Source organism: Pseudopodoces humilis, chromosome 13 (genome assembly GCF_049639895.1).
Source record: "Pseudopodoces humilis isolate 2021_Gansu_Grassland_sample_001 chromosome 13, ASM4963989v1, whole genome shotgun sequence".
NCBI lineage: Eukaryota > Metazoa > Chordata > Aves > Passeriformes > Paridae > Pseudopodoces > Pseudopodoces humilis.
The window spans coordinates 5,973,803-5,998,674 of record NC_142212.1 but is presented as its reverse complement, the minus strand read 5'-3'; the positions used below and the strand labels follow the sequence as shown (position 1 = coordinate 5,998,674).

The window sequence follows — 24,872 nt, the reverse complement described above, 5'->3', positions numbered from 1 at the left end:
TGTAAGCATCATATATTCTTACATATCTAGAAAATTATACTGATCTCCTAGTATGAAACCTGCTATATTAAGAGGCAGAGAAGAGTGTATTATTGAGACTAGAAGACAGAAAAATTCTTATTTTTGCAATAATAATATTTTTACTCTTATAGAGCAAGCAATCTGATGCAAGACTGTACATTCTTGTATGTGCAGTAGCACCAGGTCCCATATCCCCAGAGAGCACTGGCAGAGGAGAGGGACAGGCAGTTTTTGCCCTTTTCTGCTGCTGTTACCAAAAGTACAGTTTGCAGATACCACAAAAACCCCCACTGTCTCCTTTGTGGTCCCAAAGCACTGAAACAACAATGAATGCTCAATGTCCAACTGAAGATGGCTGCCAGTAAAACCAAAAGCAATATCCAGTCTTAAACCGTGTCTAAATGATATAGTAAAAACAAAACACCCTTGTTTACAAAATTAAATACACGCAAGTAATACCTAATGATCACCTATGCCTGCCTCTATAGATTTATAATGAGGAGCAAGGGAGCTGCTCAAGCTGCTCACATCCTTTTCCACCGGAGCTGGAAATGTTCTACAAGCTCCATCATACCAAAACACCATCTGCAGCTGTCAGGATAAACTCTCAGTTGGAAACTGATATTGTTCATTGCTTAGGCAACAGCAACAACCAAAGAAGCTCATATAGATTCAGTTCTCTGTTTCAAGAAGGAGAGAGTTCTATTAATGTTCAGTCATGCAGCCCTGTTCTCATTTATTTTAACAAGCGTTAGAGGAATGAAAAAAAAGAGCAGAGCAATTAATAAAAGTATCACTTGGTTGAGAGAAAATCCTTGTCATCCAGAGACAGTGAGCATCAGGCTGTCCAAGTAGTACACTGGAAGGACAGAAAATCTTAGCAGGTGATAGGTCTGCCAAAAAAAAATAACATTGCCTCTTTGATGAATGCAATAAAGATAGGAGAGCTTCAACAGCAGCAAGGCAAAGGCCTCACACACAGGGAGAGGTCCCATGAAAATTACAGTCATGTCCATAGCAAAGGCGGCACCTGAAAGCGGTTCGTTCAGTGGCAAGAATTTAAAACACTAAAACATAAAAAGCCACATGCTTTTACAGCATTGCAATTTGGAAAAAATAACAGTTAAGAAATAAGTAAAACCCAACTAATAAATACTCCCCACACCTCCCAGAAAACAGCTGCTCTGAAGCAATAACCAAACTCTGAACTAAATAGAAAACAAAATGCTTTTGCTTACAAAGCAAGAGCTAAAATCCAAAAAATTCTATGTACCCATCCACTAGAAAACTGAGGGGAGCACAGTTCAATTACCAGGTAAGAAATAAATGCTCCAATAATACATACAGAACAGATGCATCTCTCAACATCAGTGAAGAAATAATGTAAACAAAAAATTAAATGAAGAAACAATTTCAGCACTACCAATCTCTTATGCTGCATGGAGCACCCATTGTCTTCTCCAGTATCTCCTCTGCTGTTCCATTTTAGAAGGAATACAACCAAGCATCAGCTCTCTAAAGCTTGGGTAAGTACACTTGGAAACACACAGAAAATTCAAAGTACGCCAACAAGTTTGGCCTACCCTATCTCACTAGCTGTAAGATTCAAAGGAATTAGACACTGAGTGCAAAATTTTTTAAAATAAATGTATCTGAGTTTATTAGGAGCTCTAAATATTTGCTCATTGTGAATATTTTAATGAAAGGAATTAGAGAAACTGCATTTCAGTTCCTACCAGCCAAAGCTGCATCCTCATCGCTTTCTGATCCATATTGCAATGCCATGGTTATTGCTGATAAACGATCCCCTTGGGCTGATCTTTTGTTACTATGAAAGAGAAAAAGTAATGAAATTTTAAAAATTAAAAAAAAAGATAAAATTAAAACGAAAAAAAAGGAAAGGGTTATGACATTAACCATTAACAGTCACCCAGAGTGTGTGAGCAAATAAGTGAGGCTAATGACTCCATAAAGCAGGAACACAGATGGGACTAAAGGCTGAAGCCTTTAACAGGAGAAATTCTTACCAAGCCATGAGTCTGCCTCTATTTTATGAGCTGGTCCATCCAACAGAGTCAGAAAACTGGGCTCATACCCTCTCTCATATTTTGTACACTTGAATATTTGATTAATTGCAAGAGAAAGGAAGTTATAAGAAGTCTCTCCCAATTAATACCTTTGTCATTTGATCCTGCTTTATTGGGATTTGTCTACAGGAAGGAACTCAACACACTAAAAGCTGTATATTCTATCTCCTCCCAGTCCCTCACCCCCACATTTGGCATTTTCAGCACCCACAGTGCCTGCACATGAAGCAGCCTCCTATGCTTCTTAGGTGGAGTAAACTGGCATCCACACTGGCTATGGTCTCACCAAGACTTCTTCAGCATCCCTCTCTTTCATCCCAAACCTGGGACACAGTATTTCGTACCATACTATATGAGCTATGCCTGACATTCTCTGCCTTTTTTTAAGATCAGCTCTTCAGGCACCTCCAGAAATGGGCTCAGCCCTGTCCTGCAGGAGCCAAGTGAACACTGGGAAAAATCAGATGAGCCGAGTGCGTGCCTGGGCTCTACACTTTCCTATGCATCCTTTCCTGCATTTTGATATAAAACGCACAGATATAATTTCCTTAGTCTGTGGGCTATCCCTCTAAAACATCAATTGAATTCTTTTAGTCCATGGTTTTGGGCTCCATCTGTCCCTGCAGTCCTCCAAGGCAGCAGTGCTGATGTGTGGTGCTGGGCTGTTGCCTGAAGAAGCTGCTTCTTGCTCTGTCCTTGCTGTGTTTTGCCAAACTTTTCACCAAAAAACCTTCATTCACCCGGGTCATTTTTATCGCAAGACCAGGGTGTGCAAGTCCACACCTGCATCATGAGCACATCCATTTGCAGCACCTCTTCCCTGATGGCCTGAGGTGCCACAGGCCCTTGGAGCTGTAATCCACATTCCCACTGCCAGTACGGATTCACTTGAGCCACTCCAGCCTCAGCATCCTGGCCCAGCCCTGGCTGCTCTGCTGCTGTTCAGTGGCCCAGCTCTTGGGTCCATGAGCACCTACACGATGCATTTTCACAACCAGGTTCTCCACCTGAGCAGCACCATCCAGCCACAGCTGAGCAGCCCAGCTGGCTTTATCCCTGTGCCACCAGTGTCAGCTGCTATAGCCACCATCCATCAGCCGGTATGAAGGACTTCACACACTTCTCACTCAGCAATAACTACAGTATCAGTGTGTTATCAGCATTAATCTCATCCTAATCCAAAGCCCAGCACCACAGCAGGTATGAGGAAGAAAATCAAACAAAATTTAGCATTTCAATATGATGAAGACCCCAGCTTTTCCTCCAAGGGCACAATTTACTTACCGATAATATTTGTTAGAAGAATTTCTCTCATCCCCAACACTGCCTTTACCCTGTGAGGAAGGACCTGTCAGCTTGGAAGCAGCCAAATTTGATGCAGTCCTTAAGGCAGGAGAGGCAAGCCAAGGAAAGGGGGAGGAAAAAAAACAGGCCCACCTTAAACCCATGAAAAGATGCAGCAAGAAAAAAGCTTTTTACAGAATCACCTTGATAGATCAGCCAAAAGGTTCAGAGACAGACATTTGCAAGCCTAAAGGTAAGTAACACTGAGATCCTTCCAGTGCTCCAGCATTTATGTGGATTTTGTTTATAAAGTCAGAGGAAAGTAACGTTTAGCTCGAGCATTGACACACAGCTCAGTCTAAACAGCAGTGAAAGCAGCCAACAAAATGTTCCTTATTATCCAGATAAAGCCAATCATACAGGTCCAGTCATGTTTTATCAACGCTTGAAGTCACTGTCAAGTTGGTTGACAGTGCATGGTATCAAGCAATTCAATTTTGCCACTTTAAGGGAGGACAGTTAAATGCACCCACAAAGAGCAGTTTAGTATGGCAAAGGAGACAATGAGCTCTGCAATAAAAACCACCATTTTTGACACAGAGGCAACATATAAAGCTTAGGTTAGTAGCATTGTGGTGATTTGAGTTTGAGCCACCAATGACAAACAACAACAGATGTAAATTCAGAAGAAAAATATAGAAAATGCACTTGAAGTGAACTTATGAGGGAATTTTACCCAAATCAGCAATAGGTAAAGGAGAACTCCCCTCTAAGACAATTTAACATTTAGGAATTTAAATAAAAATAATGATTCTGTGAAGCAGAGACTTGAGAAAGAAACAGAAAAAAAAGAATAATGGTTCAATAGAAAAAGCAACCAGTGAAATACACAATAGCAGGTGAAAGCTTTGGTTTTCACGACACTTCTCTTATCCCAGGTTTTTCTACATTAAGCCTGATATTATTGTAGCCTGCTTCAGGCATTATTTTTCCCCCAAGTTAGAGAAACAAAGGGACCTGTCAACGATTCTGATAGATTACTTCAGGACTTGAAGGTCTGTTGAGAACACAATACACAAGAACACCTAGAATAAGGCAGCTGAGAAGTAGAAATGGGTTGGCAGTGCAAGAGAGGAATTCAGCTAACAAATATCAGTGTGATTTATCTGTCATCCCTTCTTACACATCAGCTTTATTTTAAAGAAAAACGGTTGAGCCTCGGAAATAAATATGACACACACCCTGACATCCTGAGCTTCATCAATGGCCAACACAGCGAGAAAAATAAAATACAAACACAATTTAAATAGAAAACCTCTATGCCTCTGTGTAATTCTAGTTACTGCAAAGCAAACAAATGCATATTCAGTGTCTGTAGAATCAAAGTCTTCTGCACATACTTTAAAGAAGGAAAATTATTCACCTATGTGTCAGGAATTACTCCTTAGAGAGTATTTCTGCTTTTTATTTTTATATGCTCCAACAATGATTCACCCAGCCATGGGATGGATGCTGATACTGAACAAACCAACCAGAAAAACTACTTCTCAAAACACCAAGTAGTAAAAATCAACCAGGCGACTTCCACTTCTTTCACACAATAATCCTAGGCCACACTTTTAATACTGACACCATACACACAGAAAAAATTAAACTACCTTTCAGTTAAGTAAGGCAGTGACAGTGTTTCCAGTTGTAGCATACAAACCTTTGCAGGAAATTACAACAGTGGCATTCCCAGCACCAAATACCAGTAAACAGCCCTAATATAGAAAGAGATTCCACCTGAGAAGAGTTTCCCAACTCCTTGCATGGCTTTCAGGACATTGCTTAATTTTTTGGGGGGACAAATTGCTTAGCTCACATTGGCAAATAATATCTAAACTTACTTTTGAGTGTTACTCATAAGTAAACTGTATATATGAGAACAAACTTAATTGCATTTCAGTTAAGAAACATTTATAATGACTGCATCACTTCTCTGCACACTGTGAATTTTCACAGGAAGAAAATGCTGTTTCCTAAGTAAAATTATCCCATGAAACAAATAGAGCTATCAACTCTCATCAAGTGTTTTTATACCTGCATATTCAGGACCAAATCTCAGCTTCACTGATTAATAAATCCAGATCTGCAGGTTCCTGTGCCTCTTCTCATAGCTAAAACTGCTTTTCAATCACGAGTGGACTTCCCTCTACATATCTTTTGCCCAAGGTTCTATTCCTGTGTTTCTGCCCCTATCTAACTGTGAGCCCTTCAATTTCAGTTCCTAACAAAGTCCAAGAATATCGAGCACTTTTCAATAAAATAAAGCATTTTTTTCCTCACTACTCATTTTCTGTTATTAACTTATAAACATGTGATGGAAGTTGGCCAGAACTTATTAAAGCACTGACACTATTTTTCACAATCAAGTACATCACAAAAATATTTCACACAGAAGAATTTCAATGAAGAAAGCTTTCTTTCAAAAACTACTTTAACCAATGTACAACTTCTAAAACAACACTAATCTAAGTCTTCAAGCCATCATTTCCCACTATACTCTCCACAGCACAATTAAGGGAATGTCAATAGAGGTTTTTATGTGAGATTATAGAAAGAACTCTATTTGCAGTACCTGATTCGGAGACTTGACTTGGCCAACTCACTGTGTTCAATCTCAGCTTTTTTCATATTAAATATCTTTTTAATCGCATTTGCATCCTGTCAATTGAAAGATTTTTTTTTTTGTTTAATGTTGAAAATGAATAATATTGTAATCAGATATATCCAGCTATCTAAAACAGATATTAAGGTGTTTTTACATTTTGACATAAAACAATTTTGCATGAGAAATGAAGCATGGAACAAAGTCTGCCTGAAATACTCCCACACAGTATTTTTACAGTGGCCTGAAAAAACTGAATAGAAGACCTGAGCAACTTCAAGCTCATTTTTTTTTTCATTTTTGTACCCCAATTCTACTAAAAGCAATATAAAAAAGAAAAGCCCACTAAAAGCTATTAAAAAAAATGTAGAGTCTTGAGAGCCTTATGCTCAAGACTTATTTAAGGATCAACCAGTACAGAAAGTAGTCAAGAAAATCTGAACTCAAATCACACTATGAACAGCTGAAACTAACCTTGAATACTTGGGATCCAGGCTCATTGTAGGTTTTGGCATTCTTTGCCAGAAGATCTATGTCCTTGGCCATGGCATGAATGCTTTTATAAGTTCCATTCTATACAACAAGAAGCAGAACTGGTTAAAGTGGCAACCTTCAGACAGCATGAGAGCTAAGCCAATAATGAAAAGCAAAGGAATTCATATTCAATAAAGGGAATGTTCATAGAAGAACAACTTTTTTGTAAAGACAACAGATAAGTCTCTGGAAAAAGTAATCAGACAAAGACAGTAACATACATATATGCTAAGTCTTTATAAAGCTCATGAATACTAAGATTGAAAAAAAACACTTAACAGATCATACAGCCTTCATTTTGAAGAGTTCTGACAAAATGCTGTTTTAACTTTATTCTCTAGTTCAATTAGTCTATGTCCCATCCCTCCCTACTACACAAAATGCTAGAATTACAGAACAGTATTTGAAATTACTGGAGAAGTAAGATGAAAAATGCATCAGTACAAAACATCTATTTATAGCACTAGAACAGAAGTAGGTGATGATAATGCACAACCAAGCCTCAGTACTCCAATGTTTTACATGAGCAGCACTTGTCATGGAACTGCTTTAAGCCATTAAACATCAAGGAACCTGAGATATTCTGGCTCAAAGCCAGCACTCCACAGCTCACAATGCTTGATCTTCCACACAGCTACTTCTGCAGCACTAACCCAGCACAGAACACTGAATCACCACAGTGTGCAGGTTTTTTAATAGCAAGGGAAAACACACTGCCTGTCCTGCCACCATAAATCCTGACTTCTAACAATTCTGGAATGCTTATTGTTAAAAAAGGCTGTACCCTGACACATTAATATGTTCATACCTGTATCCTTTGGGCAATAGTTTTAAGATCTATGGGTTCCTTTATTATTGCATAATAATCTGGATATTGCTGGAAAACAGAAATAATTTATGTATTACTATAAACAGTCACAAAGCTTTTGTTCTAACAGCTCACAGAATGAGCCTTAGATGAACTGAAGATAAGAATAGTGTAAGCCTCAAAATATGAGATATTTTATCTCTTATTTTATTTACGTATCATATATAAAAGTATGGCACTAGGCTCCAACTTGGACAAGCCAGTTCATAAGGCAGATAAAATAAATTATAATTCATCAATGAACTGACATAAGGGACCAGTTTTGATTGAAAATCAAATCCATGGTGATGGTTTTCAAAATATTTATTCTGCTGGTTAAAATTTTCACCACAAAACCTGAACACCACTGTTCTGAAACAGAGCAGTAAAAACAGGTGGAGTTTTTTGCACCCTGAGCATGGCCATCACAGCCTGTAACAGCAGTTACAGAAATGTCCAGGCTCCCAACTTAGAACACAACCTACATAGTTCAAATACTCACCACTTTAGAAGGAAGTTTCTGAAACAGTTCACTTATGAGGCGTCCTGAGGGGTTTGTGGCAACAGCTACAGCTTCAAGAAGCTGTTCCAGAATTTCCTTCAGGTAACCTGGAGATGACTAATGTAGGAAACAAAAATCATGAGAAGTTTTAATAGCAGCCAGAGTGGAGTGCTTCAAGTTGTGCTGAAATACAGGAATTTACACTTCAAAGGCAGAAAAAAACAGCTACAAAATACGGATGCAACTTCTGAAGACAACATTGTTTATGTAGATAAAGGTACACTAGAAAACTCTGACTTCAGCTTTACACTGCAGACTGTCAGACACACATTCCAGGAAATTTCCTCTTGTAGCACTCCAGGAACAGCTGCACTGACTGAATGGGGCACTTGCTGATAACTGATGTCATTAGACATGAATCTTGCTTGCAACAAACCTCAATGTTGGCATGAATTTAAGGACACTTCGTATTATTCCAACTAAACCATAACCATGCTTTACCCATACCAGAAACCCTCACAGCTTTTTATTGCTAGGCAAAAGTGAAACACCCATACAATGCTGTGAAGTGATTAACCAATAAACTTGCATAAGAAATACCCTTTAGGGCATAATTTAACAATGAAAATATTACTCAATGATTTTTCACCCTCTCAGTCAGCTGACATCCACAGGTGCAGCCTCCCCCTTCTGCAGCTGTCATGCCCACACTTACTAATTCAGAATTTGCTTGATTGTCATGTCCTTCGTCATCATCATCATCCTCCTCAGGATCACCTTTCTGAACAAATTCATTTTTTGTGCGCAAATACAGCTCCCACAGTTTGCAGGCAGCTTTATATTCAGGAGAATCTGGCTGCAAAAACAAATCAAACACTCCAGTCAAAATTCAGGGCATTCTCATCTGGGGGAAATTTCTAACTTATTAGCTGAAAGGTATTAAATACATTAAATAAGTAATAGAAAACTTGGGAAATTCCTGCTTCACTTGTTCTTCAATAGAGGAGTTAAGAATCACAATAAGCATTAGAAAATATAACCTGTATCACTCAAAAGCATCCAAGTCTTTCAGAAAACTTAGCAATAAAATTAACTGGGTTGAGGCTTGGACAAACCAACTAGATGAATCTGGAGAAATCACTGGGTTTTCAAGTACAACACCAGCATTTAAAACAGACTAAATTTCAGTATGCCAGAAATTCTGTTTAAGCCAATACTGCTGTCATTGTGTGGCACCTGAAAATTAACTTCTACAGAAGAATACCAATAAATACATTTGAAAGTATTGCAATGGTTTGCACTCAGCATTAACTGGGAAATTCCAAAGAACCTGACGACACACTACCACCTGGGGACACTTCTAGATACATCTTTTAGAAGAGGTAGAAACATTAGTTAGAAAATTAACTTTTAAAAATACAGAGCTGGTCGTGGCAGACAAGCACATGCCTATTAAGACTACCCAGAACAAAGACAGCTTTTTCACCCATGTACTTTTCCTTCCCTTTCCTCTGTCATTTCGGCTCTATTTCAGGTATTCCTGCAGATAATGTCACCTTATTGCTGCTGACTGCACTCTTCTTACTTCACTCTCTCAACCTCTGACAGCTTGTAATACAAATGAGAAACCATCATGAGAACTGTTCTTAATCTTGCCTTATTAGGCTTAAATATTTTCAGCACATTAGACCAGGTGCTGCTTATTAAGAGCAGATTTTTTAAGGGTATTTTGCTCCACAAATCTACTTCATTCTGTATAAATGCAAGATGCTCAGGAGTGAGAGACTTGACCAAAAATACAAAAAAAAACCCAAAGGCTGCTGTTCTGCTGGAGCACTGCCAATGAAACACCTGCTGGAATAAAGACCTTGACAATCAATCACTGTCCCTGGCTTGTCCATGCCATGGAGCTGGCTGGGGAAAGGTAAAAGGTGAAAAGAAGAGGGTTAAGTTTGTGTGCCACACCTCCAGCTCACAGTTCCACAATTCTCTGGAAATGCCAACATGCATTCATCCTGGAATAATGGATACCTATTTTTAGTCTAATGCAAAATCTCTATGACACAGTTAAATTTTGAGCCCACAATTCTACAGGCAAAAGCAGCACACATTCTGTAAAACCCCAATCATTCTTTCCTGCCATCAAGTCTTTCTCCCTCATATAAAATCCATTAATGTTGGGGTTTTCATGCTGAGTGCCTTGCAAAGCTCCAGGAGTACAGAATGGATCTGAAAATTTTTGTACTCTTCCTCCTGGAAGCAGAATGTGCAAATGCATTAACCCATAAATCTGATTGTTTCCGAGAAGCTACTACACACAAGTAAAACAAACACTGCCTTTCTGGATGTCACCAGGCTACCCCAGAAAGCACTCATTTTGATCATCTCCAAAGTCAAAGATACGTGAAAGGCAATATTAGCAGGTTTAGATTTGCTGTATCATCTCATTCATCACATACAATTTCACTGGTTTATGGATTTAACATAGCCTTTCCAGTTTTTTTACCACTTCCTTATGAAAACTGCAGTAACACCCATTAATATCTGTAATAAAATACACACACAGTTTGGAGGAATTGCCATGGGGGTTGTCTTGATGATATTACATTCACATCTATCATCACTGACCATGACAGTCAATGTGCCTTTTTTTTCATTTTATTAAGTGGCAAATGGAAGAGAAAGATTCAACACTCCCACTATAAGGCTGCTGTTAGCATAAACGTTTCCTTCTGGGAGGAAAAAAAAAAATAAATCTTTCTCCATTTCAAAGGGTTACACAGAGGATATTGTAAAATGAGAAGGCTTTGACAGAGGAATATTTTTCTCATTTTATATCTCCATTTTTGCTTTTGATCTCTTCTGGAAAACTACATGAAGATCATCCCCACATTATTTTACAATTTTCCACAGAAAAAATTGCTATAGCAGGACATCTTAGAAATATACAGTCAACATTATGGAAATATATGCAAATAACTGCAATATGTGCTGTTCTCTTACCAATAATACTTCACGCTAAACTGAAGAGGTTTTGGCCTAACCAAGGCAAAATCTGAACATCTCTACTCCTTTTACAATGGATTTGAGCCTTTACATGTCGTTTTCTCACCTTATAGTAAGCCTTTGCATTGTTAAAGAGAAGCTGGAAATCAGCAGTCAGCACATTCACATCATCATATTCCTCCATCTTCAGCTTTTGCTGGATTTTCATTAAATCAATTGGCTGAGAAACCACTTCATAATAATCTGGCTGATTTCTGTTGCAATGACAAAAACAGGCATCATATTCCAAGCAGTAAAGCACAAACCACAGCACTAAAGCTGACGCATGTTTATGACTAAATAAACCAAAGAAAGTTCCAATATATTTTTATTACAGCTAAAAGGACAGTGCTCTATCAGTCAGCTCACTTCATGCATGTCCTGTTACTGTCCTCAGTTTTCTGAGTTTAAGAAAAATATCAGCCTCTTACTTAGCTACTGCATTTTCAAGGGTCACTTCTATTAACCTTCCCAAGCTGTGTCCTTAGGATTACATCCCACCACTAACACAGAAGATCTTACAATCAAAGGCATAGATGTTTTAGGCAGATGTCACAAGAAACATTTTAAATTAATTCAACGTATCCTTTATTTTTCCCTGAAAAGGAGCACCAATGTAAGGACGTCCCATTGAATAATTACATCAAACACTTGGATCAAACATTGATGTGAAACGATGACAAATGTAGCTTAGATTTTTCACAAATTTTTGCTGAAGTATTTATCAATTTCCACTTCTCTCTGATTAAAACTCAGGTTCAAGGTTTAACCAGACCAATGGCCTTACCTTCTCTTGGGTGCCCTGATGAAGAGCTCACAAAGGAGCCTGCCCTGCTCATCTTTGTAGTCTCTGATGGTGTTGTAGAGCTCATGGCAGACAGCAATCTGAAAGGCAAGAACAATAAATAAGGAAAAGGAAGAGAATTTGAAGGAGGCAACAAACAAAAGCCTGTTTACAAAGGGAAAGACAAGCTGCCAATCCAAAGCATGCCCCAAAGCAAAAGTCAGACACAACTGGAGAACCTCATGCTTTAGCAGGATACCTGACAAGTGTGCCAGGTACTGCAGGATTTCCATTTATTTTTTGAACACAGGGAGCTTTATTTCAATGCTAATTCTAAGTAAAACACCCAAAATGTAAATTAATTCAGTGCAATTCTCTCCAAGCTACAGGCATCTACAATAACAACAGGGGTTCTTCTGCCCTGCAGTTAATTAACATTAGACTGCTCATGCAGAGGCATAGCAGAGGCATTGTACACTTCAGCAATCACTGCCTCTGCCATTCCCCACTCATCCCTCTGCATTTGCTATGCAGACACAGCTCTCAACTTCTGCACGTTATGCTTTCAGCTCATTCTCCAACATCCTTCCTTCTGTTAAAATCATCAGCAAAAAGAGAAAAGCAGCAAAAACAATACAGCAAAGAAAAAGATGAAAGTGGTGAGCCAGGACCAAGCCAAAGCCGAAGTTGAAGGAGGTCCTAAACAAAGCTCAGCCAAGGCAGGAACAGATTCAGGACCAGGATACATGTGCTAAATACGGTCATTAATTTTACAGTCCAGCATATTCCAGACAGGAACACAGTACCCCCAAGAAAAATGGTGCAATCAGTAAGAAGGTACTAACAGGATCTACAGTTGGGAGATTGGAAAGTCTCCTCCTCTTCCTGCTTGGGCCTGGTATATTGGTGGAGTGATGGGCATCATCGAAGTCTCCACCGCTGATGCTGCTGGAAGGAGAGGTAGCTCTTCGCCTCTTGGAACCCATGGAATCCAACTTCTTCTATAATGAACAGAAACATTCTTAAAGCCCTGGCATTGCATCCAAACCCTCTGCTGAGAGCTACCTACAGAGCTAGCAAAGCTTCTGATGATATATTTGCCAAATGCTACAGGCCAGTTAAGTTATTTCTGTAAACCCCAACTTTGTGGAAATTCCCAAGAGTGAAGGGAAATCAAAATGCTCCTACAGTTTTATAGTTACCAATGACAGCAAGGCCAGAAACCCCCAAGCTCACACTGATGGAGGTGAATTTAGCAGATCTTCACAGAATATATTCTTAAACTCTCCACATTTTCATACCCCATCCCATGCAAGACAACTAAACAAAAAACCACTATTTTTAACAAAAAAGCTGTACAGAGACACATGCTCAGTTTTGGTGTAAAGACACTTCATTCCATGTCAAACTAAAAAAAACATGAAAAACAAACCAACGAATCAAAAAACCAACCAACCAACCAAAACAAATTACAAATGAAAAGGGCCACAGAATACCTTGTGTTATGTTCAAGTGAAAAAATGTCTGGATCACCGTGGGACCTCCCATTCCCACTTTATGGGTGGGATGAATGGCTCAACCATGGAGAAACAGAAAAAGCCCCCTCCTCTTTTGGCCATCGTTTTGCATTTACTGACACAAGCAGTGACAAATGAATAACCACCCTCCAACAACTATGGTAATTTATGGAACAAGTTGCTGGCTCTTTTCCAACTTCCAGTGACAGCCTCAGAAAAGTATCTTTATTTGTGGCTATCTCAAAGGCTGAGGACAGAAGAGATGCATCTATCCCAGCCTATCCCCATTTTCTAACCAAATCCAGGAATTTCTTTTAGGAGGCACTCAGATGATTGACAAGGTGTGGCAGAACAACATAACCACACTAAAGTATTTTTGTCAGAGACAGAGATAACTTCAGGCACACACATGAGATGTATAAGGCAGGAATAATTAACAGTTAGGAAAAAGAAAAGCAAAAGGCCATGGCAAAGGGATGGAGATACAATCGATAATTTACCAGATTTACCAGAGTAGAACCAGCACCTCGAAAAGCCAATCTCCTCATAGTGTCTGATGGGCAAGCACAGATACTGCGAGAAGGGGACACTCTAAGAGTGGCAAACCAGTAATGGTGTTAGTACAGCCACAACTGGAAGACAAGAAAAAGGAAAGAGAGAGGGAAGGAAATTCAGAGTAGGTAGATAAAGAATAAAATCAAAGAATAAAGTGGATAATTACAGTGACAGAGAAAAAAGCAAGAAACAGAAGGCAACTTTTTTTAGCCCAGCAGAAACTCTAGCAAGTAATTTTGTACACAGAATGCTAGACACTTCTGTCCTTGTCACAGTAAAAATACATTTCTCTAATGTTCCTGAATATGCATTACAGATTTCACAGCCACTTGCTAGAGAATGATTCATCAAGCAGAACAGAGTGTAAACAGAAGTGATACCTGACCTGAGAGTACAAACCAGAAAGCTGTAAAAGTTACAGAATGTGAAGCAGTACAGTGCTTATAACAACATGATCTTAAGGTCAACAAACAATAAACTCTAAGATGATGCACCTCCATCACTCTTCAGAGTCGGTTTTTATACTCAGATGTAAGCATTAGGTATGCAGCCATACACTAAAAATACACTGTTTCAATTTCTAAGCAGCCTCCAAGTCTGACTTTTTCCCCAGAAATTCCATGTGAAATATACAGAACAATTTTATGGCAAAATGTTTGCTTCCATGTAGTTCTTCCCACTCCTGCTTTCCTTCAATCAAACCCCAGAGAGATTCTTTTCCTGTTCAGCACTCTGGACGTTTCCATAACACGGACATGCAGAGAAGCTCTCCGGTTTATAAGCAGGCAATTCATTTTGGAAACTGACAACAGCCTCACGCTTTGGCACTGCTTCCAACTTTCGTCTGAGGGCTACAGTCTGGAGAGACTCCACCAGACACGTGCTGGGAAACATGTTCCTTGGTTGTGGCAGAAAGGCAGGAGGGACCAGAATCAATAATTCTGCTTCAACCAGGAACCCAAGAGTACACTCAGTCCAGTCCTATCCTAAAATAAAGACTTGGGAACCTCCCAACCAGCACCTGCCTGCAAACTGCACATCAGCTGTTCCATGTCCACTGAGGCACAATGCTGTGGCTCTCAGCCACGCTTTGACACTGCTGTGATCAAGATACCCTCACCATTCATACACAGCCTCCAAAACACATTTTTCTCCTCTAATAACTATGCAAGACATGTATCAGTCTGGACAAAATCACAAACTCTCAGTGAGAGACCTGCTGATATAACACTCTCACTGAAGGTGAGGCTCCAAAACACAAACTTCTCCCTAGACTGCCACACTCCTAAGCACAGAGAACTCAGTTGTGCACAGAAACACACAGTTTTACTGAAGAACCTCTCTCCCAGAGTTTCTTCAGCAATTGCACTGCTGGTTCACAAATCTCTCAACAGCCACACCAAGAATCTCCACCGCTAGCAATGAGCCACCTCCAGTGCAACAGGAGCTTGAGCATTTCCTTGGTAATTGCCCTCACCAGCCATAAAAATGTCACTAAAACACAGCAAGAAATGCTCTGGCCATTACTAATTCACATGTACACCGATATATACACAACGGGTGGAAGGCTGTCTACCAAAAGCTGTAAACGAGGACCACAGGTGTCACCCACTCCAATCTCCCTACACGAACAGGTTTTACTCACATCGGACATAATACACTCAAAATAAAACAATGCATTCTCTCACACGGCTCATTTTCTGCCTGCAGGCAGAGGAGAGCTAAAACCCAATAGATACCACGGGTAGCACTTATTGCTATCAGGATCTCCCACGTTTCACCAGAAACACGAAACACGGTAAATTTAGCAAAGGGAACAAGGGAAGGAAACGCAGCCAGAATTTCCCCCGGTTACCAATCCCACTGAAACCTACTACGGGATGGGAAGAGGGGGCTGGCAGCAACCAGGCACTGTAAAAGGGCATAGCTGGTAAAAAAGCGAGAGGGACAACACATCCATCGTTTTAACAATACCGGGACAAGAAGCAAAGATACCAAATATGTAATTTCCCCGAAGCGCCGGAGCCCCTGCCCGGGAGCTGAGCTGTTATCTCCAGCAGGAGACAAAGAAAACCCCTTTCCCGACACCGGCCGACAGGACCGTGTCCCGGGCCCGGCCCGCGGTGCCGCCACAGCGGGCAGGACCCGCTGCAGTGCCCGGGCCCGCCCCGGTAGCGGCCGTTGCCACCCCGCGGGCCCGGCCCGGCGCCGGGACGGGGAACGCGGCGGGAACAGGGCGGCAAGGGCCGAGGCGCACCCGGGACAGCGGCCGGGCACCGGGACAGCGACACGGCCCAGGCCCGGGGCAGGTGACAGGGGCAGGCGGCGCTCGGCGCCCCGGGCCCGGCGCGGCGGGGCCGCTGCGCGCTCGGGCGGCGCCGCCACACAAAGGGAGGCAGCGGCCTCCAAGCTCCGGCCCGCGCCCCGCCCGCGCCGCTTACCCCGCTGGCTCCGCTCCGCCTCCCGCAGCCGCGGCCGACCCGGGGTGGGTGCGCGGGACCCGGCCCGGCCCGTCCCGTCCCGTCCCGCCGGTACCGCCCGTCCCGACCCCGCCGGTGCCGCCGCCGCCGCCGCTGCCGCAAAGCGCGCCCGGCCGCCCAACGCGCCGAACCCGCGCGACACCCCGGCGGGGCAGCGCCGGCGTGCTTTACGGCAGCGGCCGCCGGCGGGAGCACGTGGCGGCGCCATGAAGCGGCCGAGTGAGCACCGGGCCGGGCACAGGGAGCGGCACCGGGCCGGGCAGGGAGGGCCGGCAGGGAGAGGAGGGCGCGGATGGGGGCGGCGGCTCGGCACGGGGGGTGGCGGCCGCCCATGGCCAAACGAGCGGCAGCGATCGAGGACGCGGGAATCGGGGAGTGGGGCTGGGGGAACGGTGGCGGCGGCGGGGATGTGTGTGTCGGTACACGGCGCTGACGGGCGCGGTGCGTTGCAGAGCTGAGGAAGGCGAGCAAGAGGCTGAGCTGCCACAAGCGCTACAAGATCCAGAAGAAGGTGAGGCCCGGCCGAGCGCGGCCCCCAGCGCTGCGTTTGGCCATTTTGGAGCCGGTACATTGATATTTTGGCCTTAAACTGAGAAGGTTTTCCTGTGCCTGCCTTCAGATCAGAGAACACCACCGAAAAGTCAGGAAGGAGGCCAAGAAACGTGGACACAGAAAGCCCAAGAAAGACCCCGGAATTCCCGGTGCTGCGCCGTTTAAGGAACAGCTTTTGCGGGAAGCCGAGCAAAGAAAGCAGAGGGTAAAATACAGTTTGTGGTAAAGAGGACAAGAACCGAGACCATCCCTTTCTTTAAGGAAGCTTTGTGTGCATAAGTGTGCACTCAGAGGGGCAGTCACGGCAGATTGCAGATTGTCCCAGTAGACTCATGCTTTGGAAAAATAATGTATTTATTTCCAGCATTGTAAAGTGTACAATGATTTGCTCTTTTATTTTTAACCTCACTTCATTTCCTCACTGTGCATGTGAACATGCTGGAGGTGTCATTTCTAATGCAGTCAGAATTCCCTGTGGTGCTATCAGAATTCTGGGAGTTAAATCATGGTGTTATGTGATTGCACAGAAAATGGGGATCTGCTGTCTCCAGTGTGGATTGGTGTGATGTGGAAACAGCATCTTTATCAGCTGTAGTGGTGGCAGCAGATCTGCTGTTTTGGGATCAAGCCTCTAGGTAGGATGCAAAAGAAAGAGTTCCTGGAGTCACTTGGACTGTCAGGACTCTTAACTGAACTGTCCCAGGAGCTTGGGTCAGAAATGGGGAGAAAGAACATTTGTTCTTTACCACCTTCAAAGATGTTTTATCTTGCCTGGGGTTTTGTTTGTATTCAGCTTGAAGAACTGAAACAAAAGCAGAAGCTCAACAGGCAGAAAGAACATGAAAAGAGGAGGAAACTGGAAGCTACAAAGAGTGCAGATACAATCAAGGAGAAAACAGAGGGAAAGGTAGGGGTCCTGTGTGATTTTAATTCCTTGAACTGTAAGTCATCCTGAAACTGCACCTTCTTAAGCAGCATGTTACATTTTCATGCTGAACATCCACACAAGTATTAGACACTAATTCTCATTTAAATAATTTCCTTTTCTTTTCATTTGCTTTAGGAATCCTCTGGCAAATCAAAAGGAAATACTAAAAAGCTGCTGAATAAAAATTCTAAGAACTCATTCTGCAGGGAGCTCATGAAGGTGAAATGCTTTAACTATTTTTATATCATTAGACGAGAGTCAGCAATAAGACCACTTGTTATTTTCCTGTTTTTTGTATTACTGTTTAGAACACAAAGTTTGTCTATGATAAACTAGAACCCTAAAATAAGGGATTTTACAATAGAAAGTGTTTACAATAAATTTTGTAAGCCACAGCTGTACCAGAGTTGTCATCTGGTCTGTGATGTCTTACTTGATTCTTGTCTTTTTCTGACCCAGGTGCTTGAGGCCTCAGATGTGGTTCTGGAGGTTTTGGATGCCAGAGATCCAATGGGCTGCCGGTGTCCTCAGCTGGAGCAAGCTGTCACTTGTTCTGGAGGAAACAAAAAGCTGTTGTTGGTTCTGAACAAAATTGGTAAGAAACACATGTTTTCTCAAAGGGATACTGGCACTGTGGTTCTGTGGTAGGTGAGCTATGAGGATTTTAAAGGAATCTGAGATTCCATTGAAGACATAAGATCCAACTCTGAGCTCACGGAAAAGCTGGAAATTACCAAGTTACCAGCAGCTAAATAAATAAAATAAAACAAGAGCAAAGGAAACTTTGTAGTAGACTAGCCTTTGCAAGGATTGTGGGATAGTTCTTCACAGAACATCATTCTGTACCATACAGCTTCTAGCAAGACCCCAGCATTAAAAACCTGATACAGAGGCCATAGATGTAATTGTGATGTGTTCTGCTAAGGCAGAAAGAGACTGTGTGCCTTTGGGGAATGTACCCAGTACTTTATACTAGAGTTCTCAGACAAATGTTATTTATCATTATGAGATTAATTTAAGAAGTGAAGGAACTGCTCTTCTTTCCAGATTTAGTGCCAAAGGACAACGTAGAGAAATGGTTGAATTGTTTGAAGAAGGAGTTTCCAACAGTTGCTTTTAAGTCAGCAACAATGATGAAGGACAAGACTATGGTAAGAGCACTGCAGGCTGTCCCATGAGAAAGTAGTGTTTGCAATCATACATGTTGAAACATCTTTAAAATTCCTTTTCTCCTGATTTGATTGCACTTCTATGACTGATGGATGTGCCTTCACACTTGGACTGAGCTTTGCAGTACAGTGGGGGAATTCTTACCACTGAAATTGCAGTAGATGAATAAATCTAAGTATCCATATTTTATCTTCTGTAATAGCTCCTGACCCTGGGGTTTTTTTTGCCTTTGAATCCTGTAGCAGGTACAGGTCACAAAAAGACATGGACGTATTGATTTCTCAGAATCCTCTCAGTATTTTGGAAGCAAATGCCTTTCAAAGCTTCTTCAAGAGTATGGCAAGACCCAAGACAAAGCCATTCAGGTCGGGGTAGTGGGTAAGTGTTTGGAGAAACAGGAGGAGTTCCCTTCTCCCATAAAGCTTTGGGATCATGTATTACAGACTGGGTAAAACTGCTGACACCTGGTTTGCTAATGAGCTTTCTAGTAATTTATTGTTCTTTGATCTAAAGCTCTCAGTGTTGTACTTCAGCTGACAGTGGTCCATGGTGCACTTCCATGTGCAGCATGGGGATCTGTGGCAGCACAAGGAAGGCAGGATATGTGCCTCACTGGCACTGCCTTCCTCATGCCTGACAAAAATTCCTTGGAATGTAGCACCACAAATCCTTCAAGTGTGAGAAATGAGGATACATTCTTTGTCTTACTTCTGTAGTGAAGACTTCAGATCCAACTCTGATCTCACACTGATGCTTACCTTAGCAAAGATACCTGGAAGAAATAGTTTTGATCAGTGTCAAAAAGCTGATAAATAAAAGATTTATGTGATTTTTCCTCAGGTTTCCCTAATGTGGGAAAGAGCAGCATAATCAACAGTCTCAAGGGAAAACGTGCTTGCAATGTTGGCCTGACAAGAGGTGTTACCAAGTAAGCTCAGTCTGATAAAAGCTGTTCCTTTCCTTGTTTGTTGTGTTTCAGTTACCTTGAGTTTGTGCTTCAGTCCATTAGGGGCAAAGCACACCAGTGTGCAGTTTTAAATGCACAATAAAATTTGCAAGATGAAAGGTATTGGTAAGTGTGATGCGAGCTCTCTTCAGGGGATACAGTGCATAAACTTGATGTTTTGTTTGTTTAAATTTCTATCCTACACAAAGCACATGATGACAAAACATGGAAACTGACTGTATGAAGTACATTCAATCCAACACTGAGCTTTGTGTCTTGCATTCCTTACCATTACCAGTCCTTCACTGATTATCTGCTCACAGTGCATTTCTCTCTGAACAGGTCCATTCAAGCTGTGCACCTTGATAAGCAGACAAAGATGCTGGACAGTCCAAGTATAATTGCAGATCCTTCCAACAGTGCCCTGGCTCTGGCCTTGAGAAGTATCATAGACCCCGAAGGATCAGTCCCAGCAGATGTGCTTGAAGGAGTAAATGCCATCATAAATCACTGCAGTAAGCAGCAGGTGAGCTCCAGCTTTTTTCTACATCTCTAACTGCACCAGACTTCTCTGTAGGTTTCTTAGGCCCAATAATGAAAGTTCATTTTGCTTTAGCTAATTCTGATTAGTGTTTGAACTGCTGTCCCTAACCATGCAAAGTGCCAATGCCGAGTGTGATCCTTCATCCTTACAAACAGAAGGCAGAACCAGCATGCCATGAACAATCATGACAGCCAGAGTAAACAGCATTGCTTTTAAAAAGACCTCAGCACCACACAATCAGAGTGAAAAATGATGATATTTTCTGTATCCTATGGTTACAGTGAAGACCTCAGATCCAACTCTGATTTCACTCTAGTTTCAAGCAAATTAACCTAAGCCTAATTGCCTTTCAGTTCTGTGAGAAGTGTTTTCACAGACCAGTGTGCTGTCTCTCTACACCCACGAGTCTGGGTGAATGACAGATGAGTTTGTTGATGAAGTAGGCATTTTGCTTTGTAATGTTTACTCCCACATGCAAGGGAAGAACACTTACTCTGTCCTCACTGTCATCCAGCTTTATTCACTCTTTCGTTCCTTAAACTGTGAGAAAAGTGGGCATCTCTTTCTAAATGTGCCATTTTCTTTTACCCTAGGTAATGATGCACTATAATATCCCAGATTTCAGGGACCCTGAAGAGTTTTTATCTTTACTGGCTCACAAGAGGGGCATGCTGAAAAGGGGAGCTGTTCCTGACATAGAAAATGCGGCTAAATTAGTGCTCTGTGACTGGACAGGGTATGTATGCTGTGAACTTTGCTTTATGCTGCTCACCTTTTTCTCACTGTTAATCTAGCACCACAGAAACACCGAGTCCGGAAAAGTACTTAAAAAGGAGAGGCTGCTTTTTTCCCTTCGTTTCTCACATTTTACTTGGTTAAAGAGCTGGATTGTCCAACAGATTTAGAGAATGCCATACACAGATAATTTTCTAAAGTAGTGAAGGATACATGAGAAGAGTCAAAGCCTGTTGCACATTACTTCATAGACGGTTTCTGTAGTGGGATTCTGCTTTCCTCTCAAATACCAAGTCCATGCTGTCCTCTTCTAGATAGGAAAGGATTGGGCAAATCTAGATAGGATAGGAAAGGGCAAATTCTATTTCTGTGGAAATTTAGGGTGGCTCTTATATTTTGAGGGTAGGAATAAATGTAAGTCAGATTCAGTTACTGACTATCTCCCTTGCTCAAGTGGCTCAGCTGCTTTTACAGCTCATGGTTTTGCAGGTGACCTGTGGTGACAAAGTGTACCATTGGTGTTTCCTCTCGGGAGTGGGTTATCCACTTAATACTGTTAACAAATTCAAATTTAAATAGCTACTGAACTGCTGTTAAACAAATGATAATACACAAGTAGTTAGGTGGAGCAGTTTGAGAGCTTTATGCTCTGGGTTTTATTTTTAAATACAGGGATTTAACTGTGTTATCTTCAGTTGTTTTTTAATGCTGATTTTTATTTTCTCAGAGCCAGAATAAAGTACTACTCACAACCTCCAGGATTTCAGAAACTACCACCCTACCTTACAGAACAAAAAATAGCTGAAATGCAGGAAGGCTTTAATTTAAATAACCTAGAACAAGAAAACAGGAACACCGTTCAAGGTAGGACAGTTCCTGTAATAGACTACCATTAACCATAGAGTCACAGATTGACCTGGGTTGGAAGGAGCATTAAAGACGGTCTTGTTCCAAACCCCCTGCTGTGGGCAGGGCCACCTTTCACTCAGACCAGATTATTCAGAGCCCCCTCCAGCCTGGCCTCGAACATTTCCAGGGATGGGGGAGCCAAGCTTCTCTGGGAAACCTGTGCCAGGGCCTCACCATCCTCACAGTGAAGAATTTTTTTCCTGCTATTTAATCTAAACCCACTTAGGTAAACTTATCTATACTCAAATCCACGTTTTCCAGCTTCTAGCAGTTTTTTGTAGATGCCTCAGGGAAAGCTTTTCTCAGAGAATTGTCTTTGCCTTGGTGGCAGAACCCTGTGTGGGAGCCCTGTGTGTGGCAGGGAGGGGACAGAACTGCAATGTCCCCTCTCGGGGGCTGGGCATTGCATCTGTGCTGAATGACAGGGACTGAACAGACACTCCTGCGTTTTCTGCAGCTTTAAAGCACCCCAGTCCAGCAAGCAGCATTGCTTTTCAGTCAGCTGGAATGACAAATGGGATAATAGAGGAAAATAAAGTGATAGAGGAAGAATCAGAGTGGCAAGACATGGAAACAAGCAAGGAGGAGGAGGAAGAGGAATTCACAGAAAGTGATGACGATGAAGATGACATGGAAGATGATGGTGATGGTGATGATGATGATGTCAAAGAGGTAAATGAGGGTTTCACTACGGTTGGACTTTTTTCCTAAATTAAGGAAACAACCTTGTTCCAAGTCACTTGGCCTCAGCAGTGAGGCTCAGCTGTACCAGGGGCCATCCACACTCTCCCCAGGCTCTGTTAGGTTTAATTTGCATGGGAGATTTCATTAATGATGTCTAAATAATGTCTGACCTCTGACTTGTAGGAAAGCCAAGCTGAGGTCACCAGAAAAGCAAAGCCTGGAAAACAACAAACGAATCCTACCGATTCCAAAGAGCAGAGGGCAGGTGTGTATTCAGAACCCTTGCTGAAGGATGGGCTCTGGTACCTCCAGGATTTGCACTGGTTTCACTAACACATGATTGTCTCTTCTCAGAAAATGAACATTCCAGATCGCTGTCCTTCAGCTTAGATAAACCAGTAGATGAAGATGATGCCTATGATTTTAATACAGACTATGTGTAACAAATCAGGCACTATTTGGAGAGCTGCTACTGGCTTTCAGAAGAGTCAGGAAGAGTGGAGTTGGAGCAGAAGCTGGAGGAGTGCTGCAGAACCAGAGCTGCTTCAGAGACTCAATTGTTGCTGCGTCAAATAATGTACATAATAGTGCATCTCCCATGATAGTTCCAGATTTTATACAGGTCTAGGAAAACTGATTGTTACTAAGCTTTGTCATAAAGTTTATTTCCTATATTAAAGCGTATTAAAGAAATTCCCAATAGACTTGCTTAGTCTATTCATTTTGCCTTATAAAAAGACCTTTCAAGAGGATAAACCGTTAGACTTTGAAAAATAAATGATAAATGTTTCATTCTATTCATACTCAAACAACTAAATTTCATAGGAAATTTTCATTTCTGCACAAAGTCTAAATTTTCCTAGAGGATTACACAGATTTTACCCCTAGATCATGACATTAGACAGCGACTTTTCAGTACATTTTTGCAAAACCTGGAGAATTTTCACATGTAAAAGTTGGCTAGAAAATGTTCCTTATTTCAGCTAGATATAAGGTACTTACCCCGAACACTCTTATGTTCTGAACCTTAACTTGGAATGGTAAATGAGATTTTATTTGTAATCCATCTCCACTGGGGAACAAGTTGATTTATCTTACAGTGCTCTCGAAGAAGAGTTGTTTCCTGATGGCACCTGTTACACCTGGCAATAACTAGTAAATATAAAGCAAAACACTGCCCTGTGCAATAAGAATGTGCTGCTGTGCTCAGCCTGTAGCAGAAGTGGGAAAGACAATTGCCAAGAGGCCCTGCAGCTGCTCAAAGAATGAAGCATTTACAACAAACACCTCACACTAAATATCTCCTGTGCATCTGTTTTCTTCCTATTAACAGAAGTATAATTTCTGTGTTCTTTGAAATTAGTGTGTTTTCCCTCAATGTATGCTGAGGCATAGATTCTCTTAGGCAGCTTAAAAAGGTGTAAAGTGCATACACAAACAGGCAGTTCCTTTAAGCCTGATAAAACAGCCTGCTCAGCTGAATTACATTGGTGTTAGATAATCCAAGTAAAATCTTTAAAAGCTGGCAAATTAATTTACTTCCTTACTCCTAACTGCTTCAAGGACAAGAATGGTTCTTGTTCTAGTGGTTCATCAAAACCTAGGAAAATAAACAATAGGTAACAAACCAGATTGGGGTATGCATGACAGAAACAGAACTACAGGCAGTAACGGCAGTGAGAGCAGCAGTTTGAAATCCTTCTAAAGCAGAACTAAAACCATATTCACAGTCATGAAGGAGACCTTTACTGCTGCTGCCCTGTGTTTCAGACCTCAGCTGTCACTCCATGAACACAAAGCCTTTTGTCTGAACATCCTCCACTGAGGGCTCTTCACAAGCCTGAGTGCAAACCTCTTAAATGGAGTAGTTGGCACAGTGGCTGCTGGGATATATCAGCTAATAATAACTATCACTCAATACAACTATAGAAAAACAAACCAACTTACCTGTAGCACAGGTGATGAGCAGCTGGCTGCAGAAGGCATAGGCATCTCATTTGATGAGTTTCCAGATGGGGAAAGGCACAGCAGGAAAAAACTATAGCAGAGCATAGCTCACTCGAAAGAACTATGAGGAACTCAACAACAAAATTAATCC

The 24,872-nt window shown here is 41.7% G+C and overlaps 2 protein-coding genes and 4 non-coding genes across 22 annotated transcripts in view; 5 read left to right on the top strand and 1 right to left on the bottom strand.

The window, feature by feature from the left end:
* The window catches only part of PBRM1 (polybromo 1), a 56,518-nt gene extending 40,131 nt beyond the window's left edge, over nt 1-16,387 (bottom strand). For 6 of the 17 annotated variants that reach the window (XR_015773703.1, XR_015773702.1, XR_015773704.1 and 3 more), the window contains exons 1-12: nt 16,268-16,387; nt 13,772-13,903; nt 12,600-12,755; nt 11,758-11,855; nt 11,038-11,185; nt 8,641-8,781; nt 7,926-8,042; nt 7,385-7,453; nt 6,517-6,615; nt 6,013-6,098; nt 3,393-3,491; nt 1,758-1,849 (exon numbers count right to left, since the gene is read on the bottom strand). Coding sequence is in view for 14 of the 17 variants with exons in the window: in XM_088061948.1 (XP_087918074.1) it covers nt 1,758-1,849; nt 3,393-3,491; nt 6,013-6,098; nt 6,517-6,615; nt 7,385-7,453; nt 7,926-8,042; nt 8,641-8,781; nt 11,038-11,185; nt 11,758-11,855; nt 12,600-12,755; nt 13,772-13,819 (1,153 nt within the window). In the remaining 3 variants the exon portion in view is untranslated. The remainder of the gene's footprint in view (nt 1-1,757; nt 1,850-3,392; nt 3,492-6,012; nt 6,099-6,516; nt 6,616-7,384; nt 7,454-7,925; nt 8,043-8,640; nt 8,782-11,037; nt 11,186-11,757; nt 11,856-12,599; nt 12,756-13,771; nt 13,904-16,267) is intronic. The other 11 variants (XM_088061955.1, XM_088061947.1, XM_088061953.1 and 8 more) reach the window with 7 other exon arrangements.
* Nucleotides 16,388-16,466: 79 nt separating this feature from the next.
* GNL3 (G protein nucleolar 3) lies at nt 16,467-23,478 on the top strand. Its single transcript, XM_014251652.2, has 15 exons — nt 16,467-16,525; nt 16,759-16,817; nt 16,926-17,063; nt 17,652-17,765; nt 17,922-18,005; nt 18,246-18,381; nt 18,834-18,937; nt 19,199-19,334; nt 19,797-19,884; nt 20,245-20,428; nt 21,040-21,182; nt 21,909-22,045; nt 22,548-22,762; nt 22,958-23,039; nt 23,129-23,478. Exons 1-15 carry the CDS (start codon nt 16,513-16,515, stop codon nt 23,215-23,217), a joined length of 1,722 nt encoding a protein of 573 aa, XP_014107127.1. The 5' UTR covers nt 16,467-16,512; the 3' UTR covers nt 23,218-23,478.
* Nucleotides 18,437-18,509, top strand: LOC148183212 (small nucleolar RNA SNORD19). The gene has a single exon (XR_015773737.1). It is a non-coding gene; the product is annotated as a small nucleolar RNA SNORD19 (small nucleolar RNA).
* On the top strand, nt 19,636-19,709 carry LOC148183211 (small nucleolar RNA SNORD19). Its single transcript, XR_015773738.1, has one exon. It is a non-coding gene; the product is annotated as a small nucleolar RNA SNORD19 (small nucleolar RNA).
* Nucleotides 20,103-20,178, top strand: LOC148183210 (small nucleolar RNA SNORD69). The gene has a single exon (XR_015773735.1). It is a non-coding gene; the product is annotated as a small nucleolar RNA SNORD69 (small nucleolar RNA).
* Nucleotides 20,691-20,764, top strand: LOC148183209 (small nucleolar RNA SNORD19). The gene has a single exon (XR_015773739.1). It is a non-coding gene; the product is annotated as a small nucleolar RNA SNORD19 (small nucleolar RNA).
* Nucleotides 23,479-24,872: the final 1,394 nt, after the last annotated feature.

Bases quoted from the DNA above. Each gene is read 5' to 3' on its own strand.
- GNL3 (XM_014251652.2), top strand. The intron at 17,064-17,651 runs GTAAAATACAGT...GTTTGTATTCAG, and splicing joins CCGAGCAAAGAAAGCAGAGG to CTTGAAGAACTGAAACAAAA. The intron at 18,382-18,833 runs GTAAGAAACACA...TCTTCTTTCCAG, and splicing joins GTTGGTTCTGAACAAAATTG to ATTTAGTGCCAAAGGACAAC.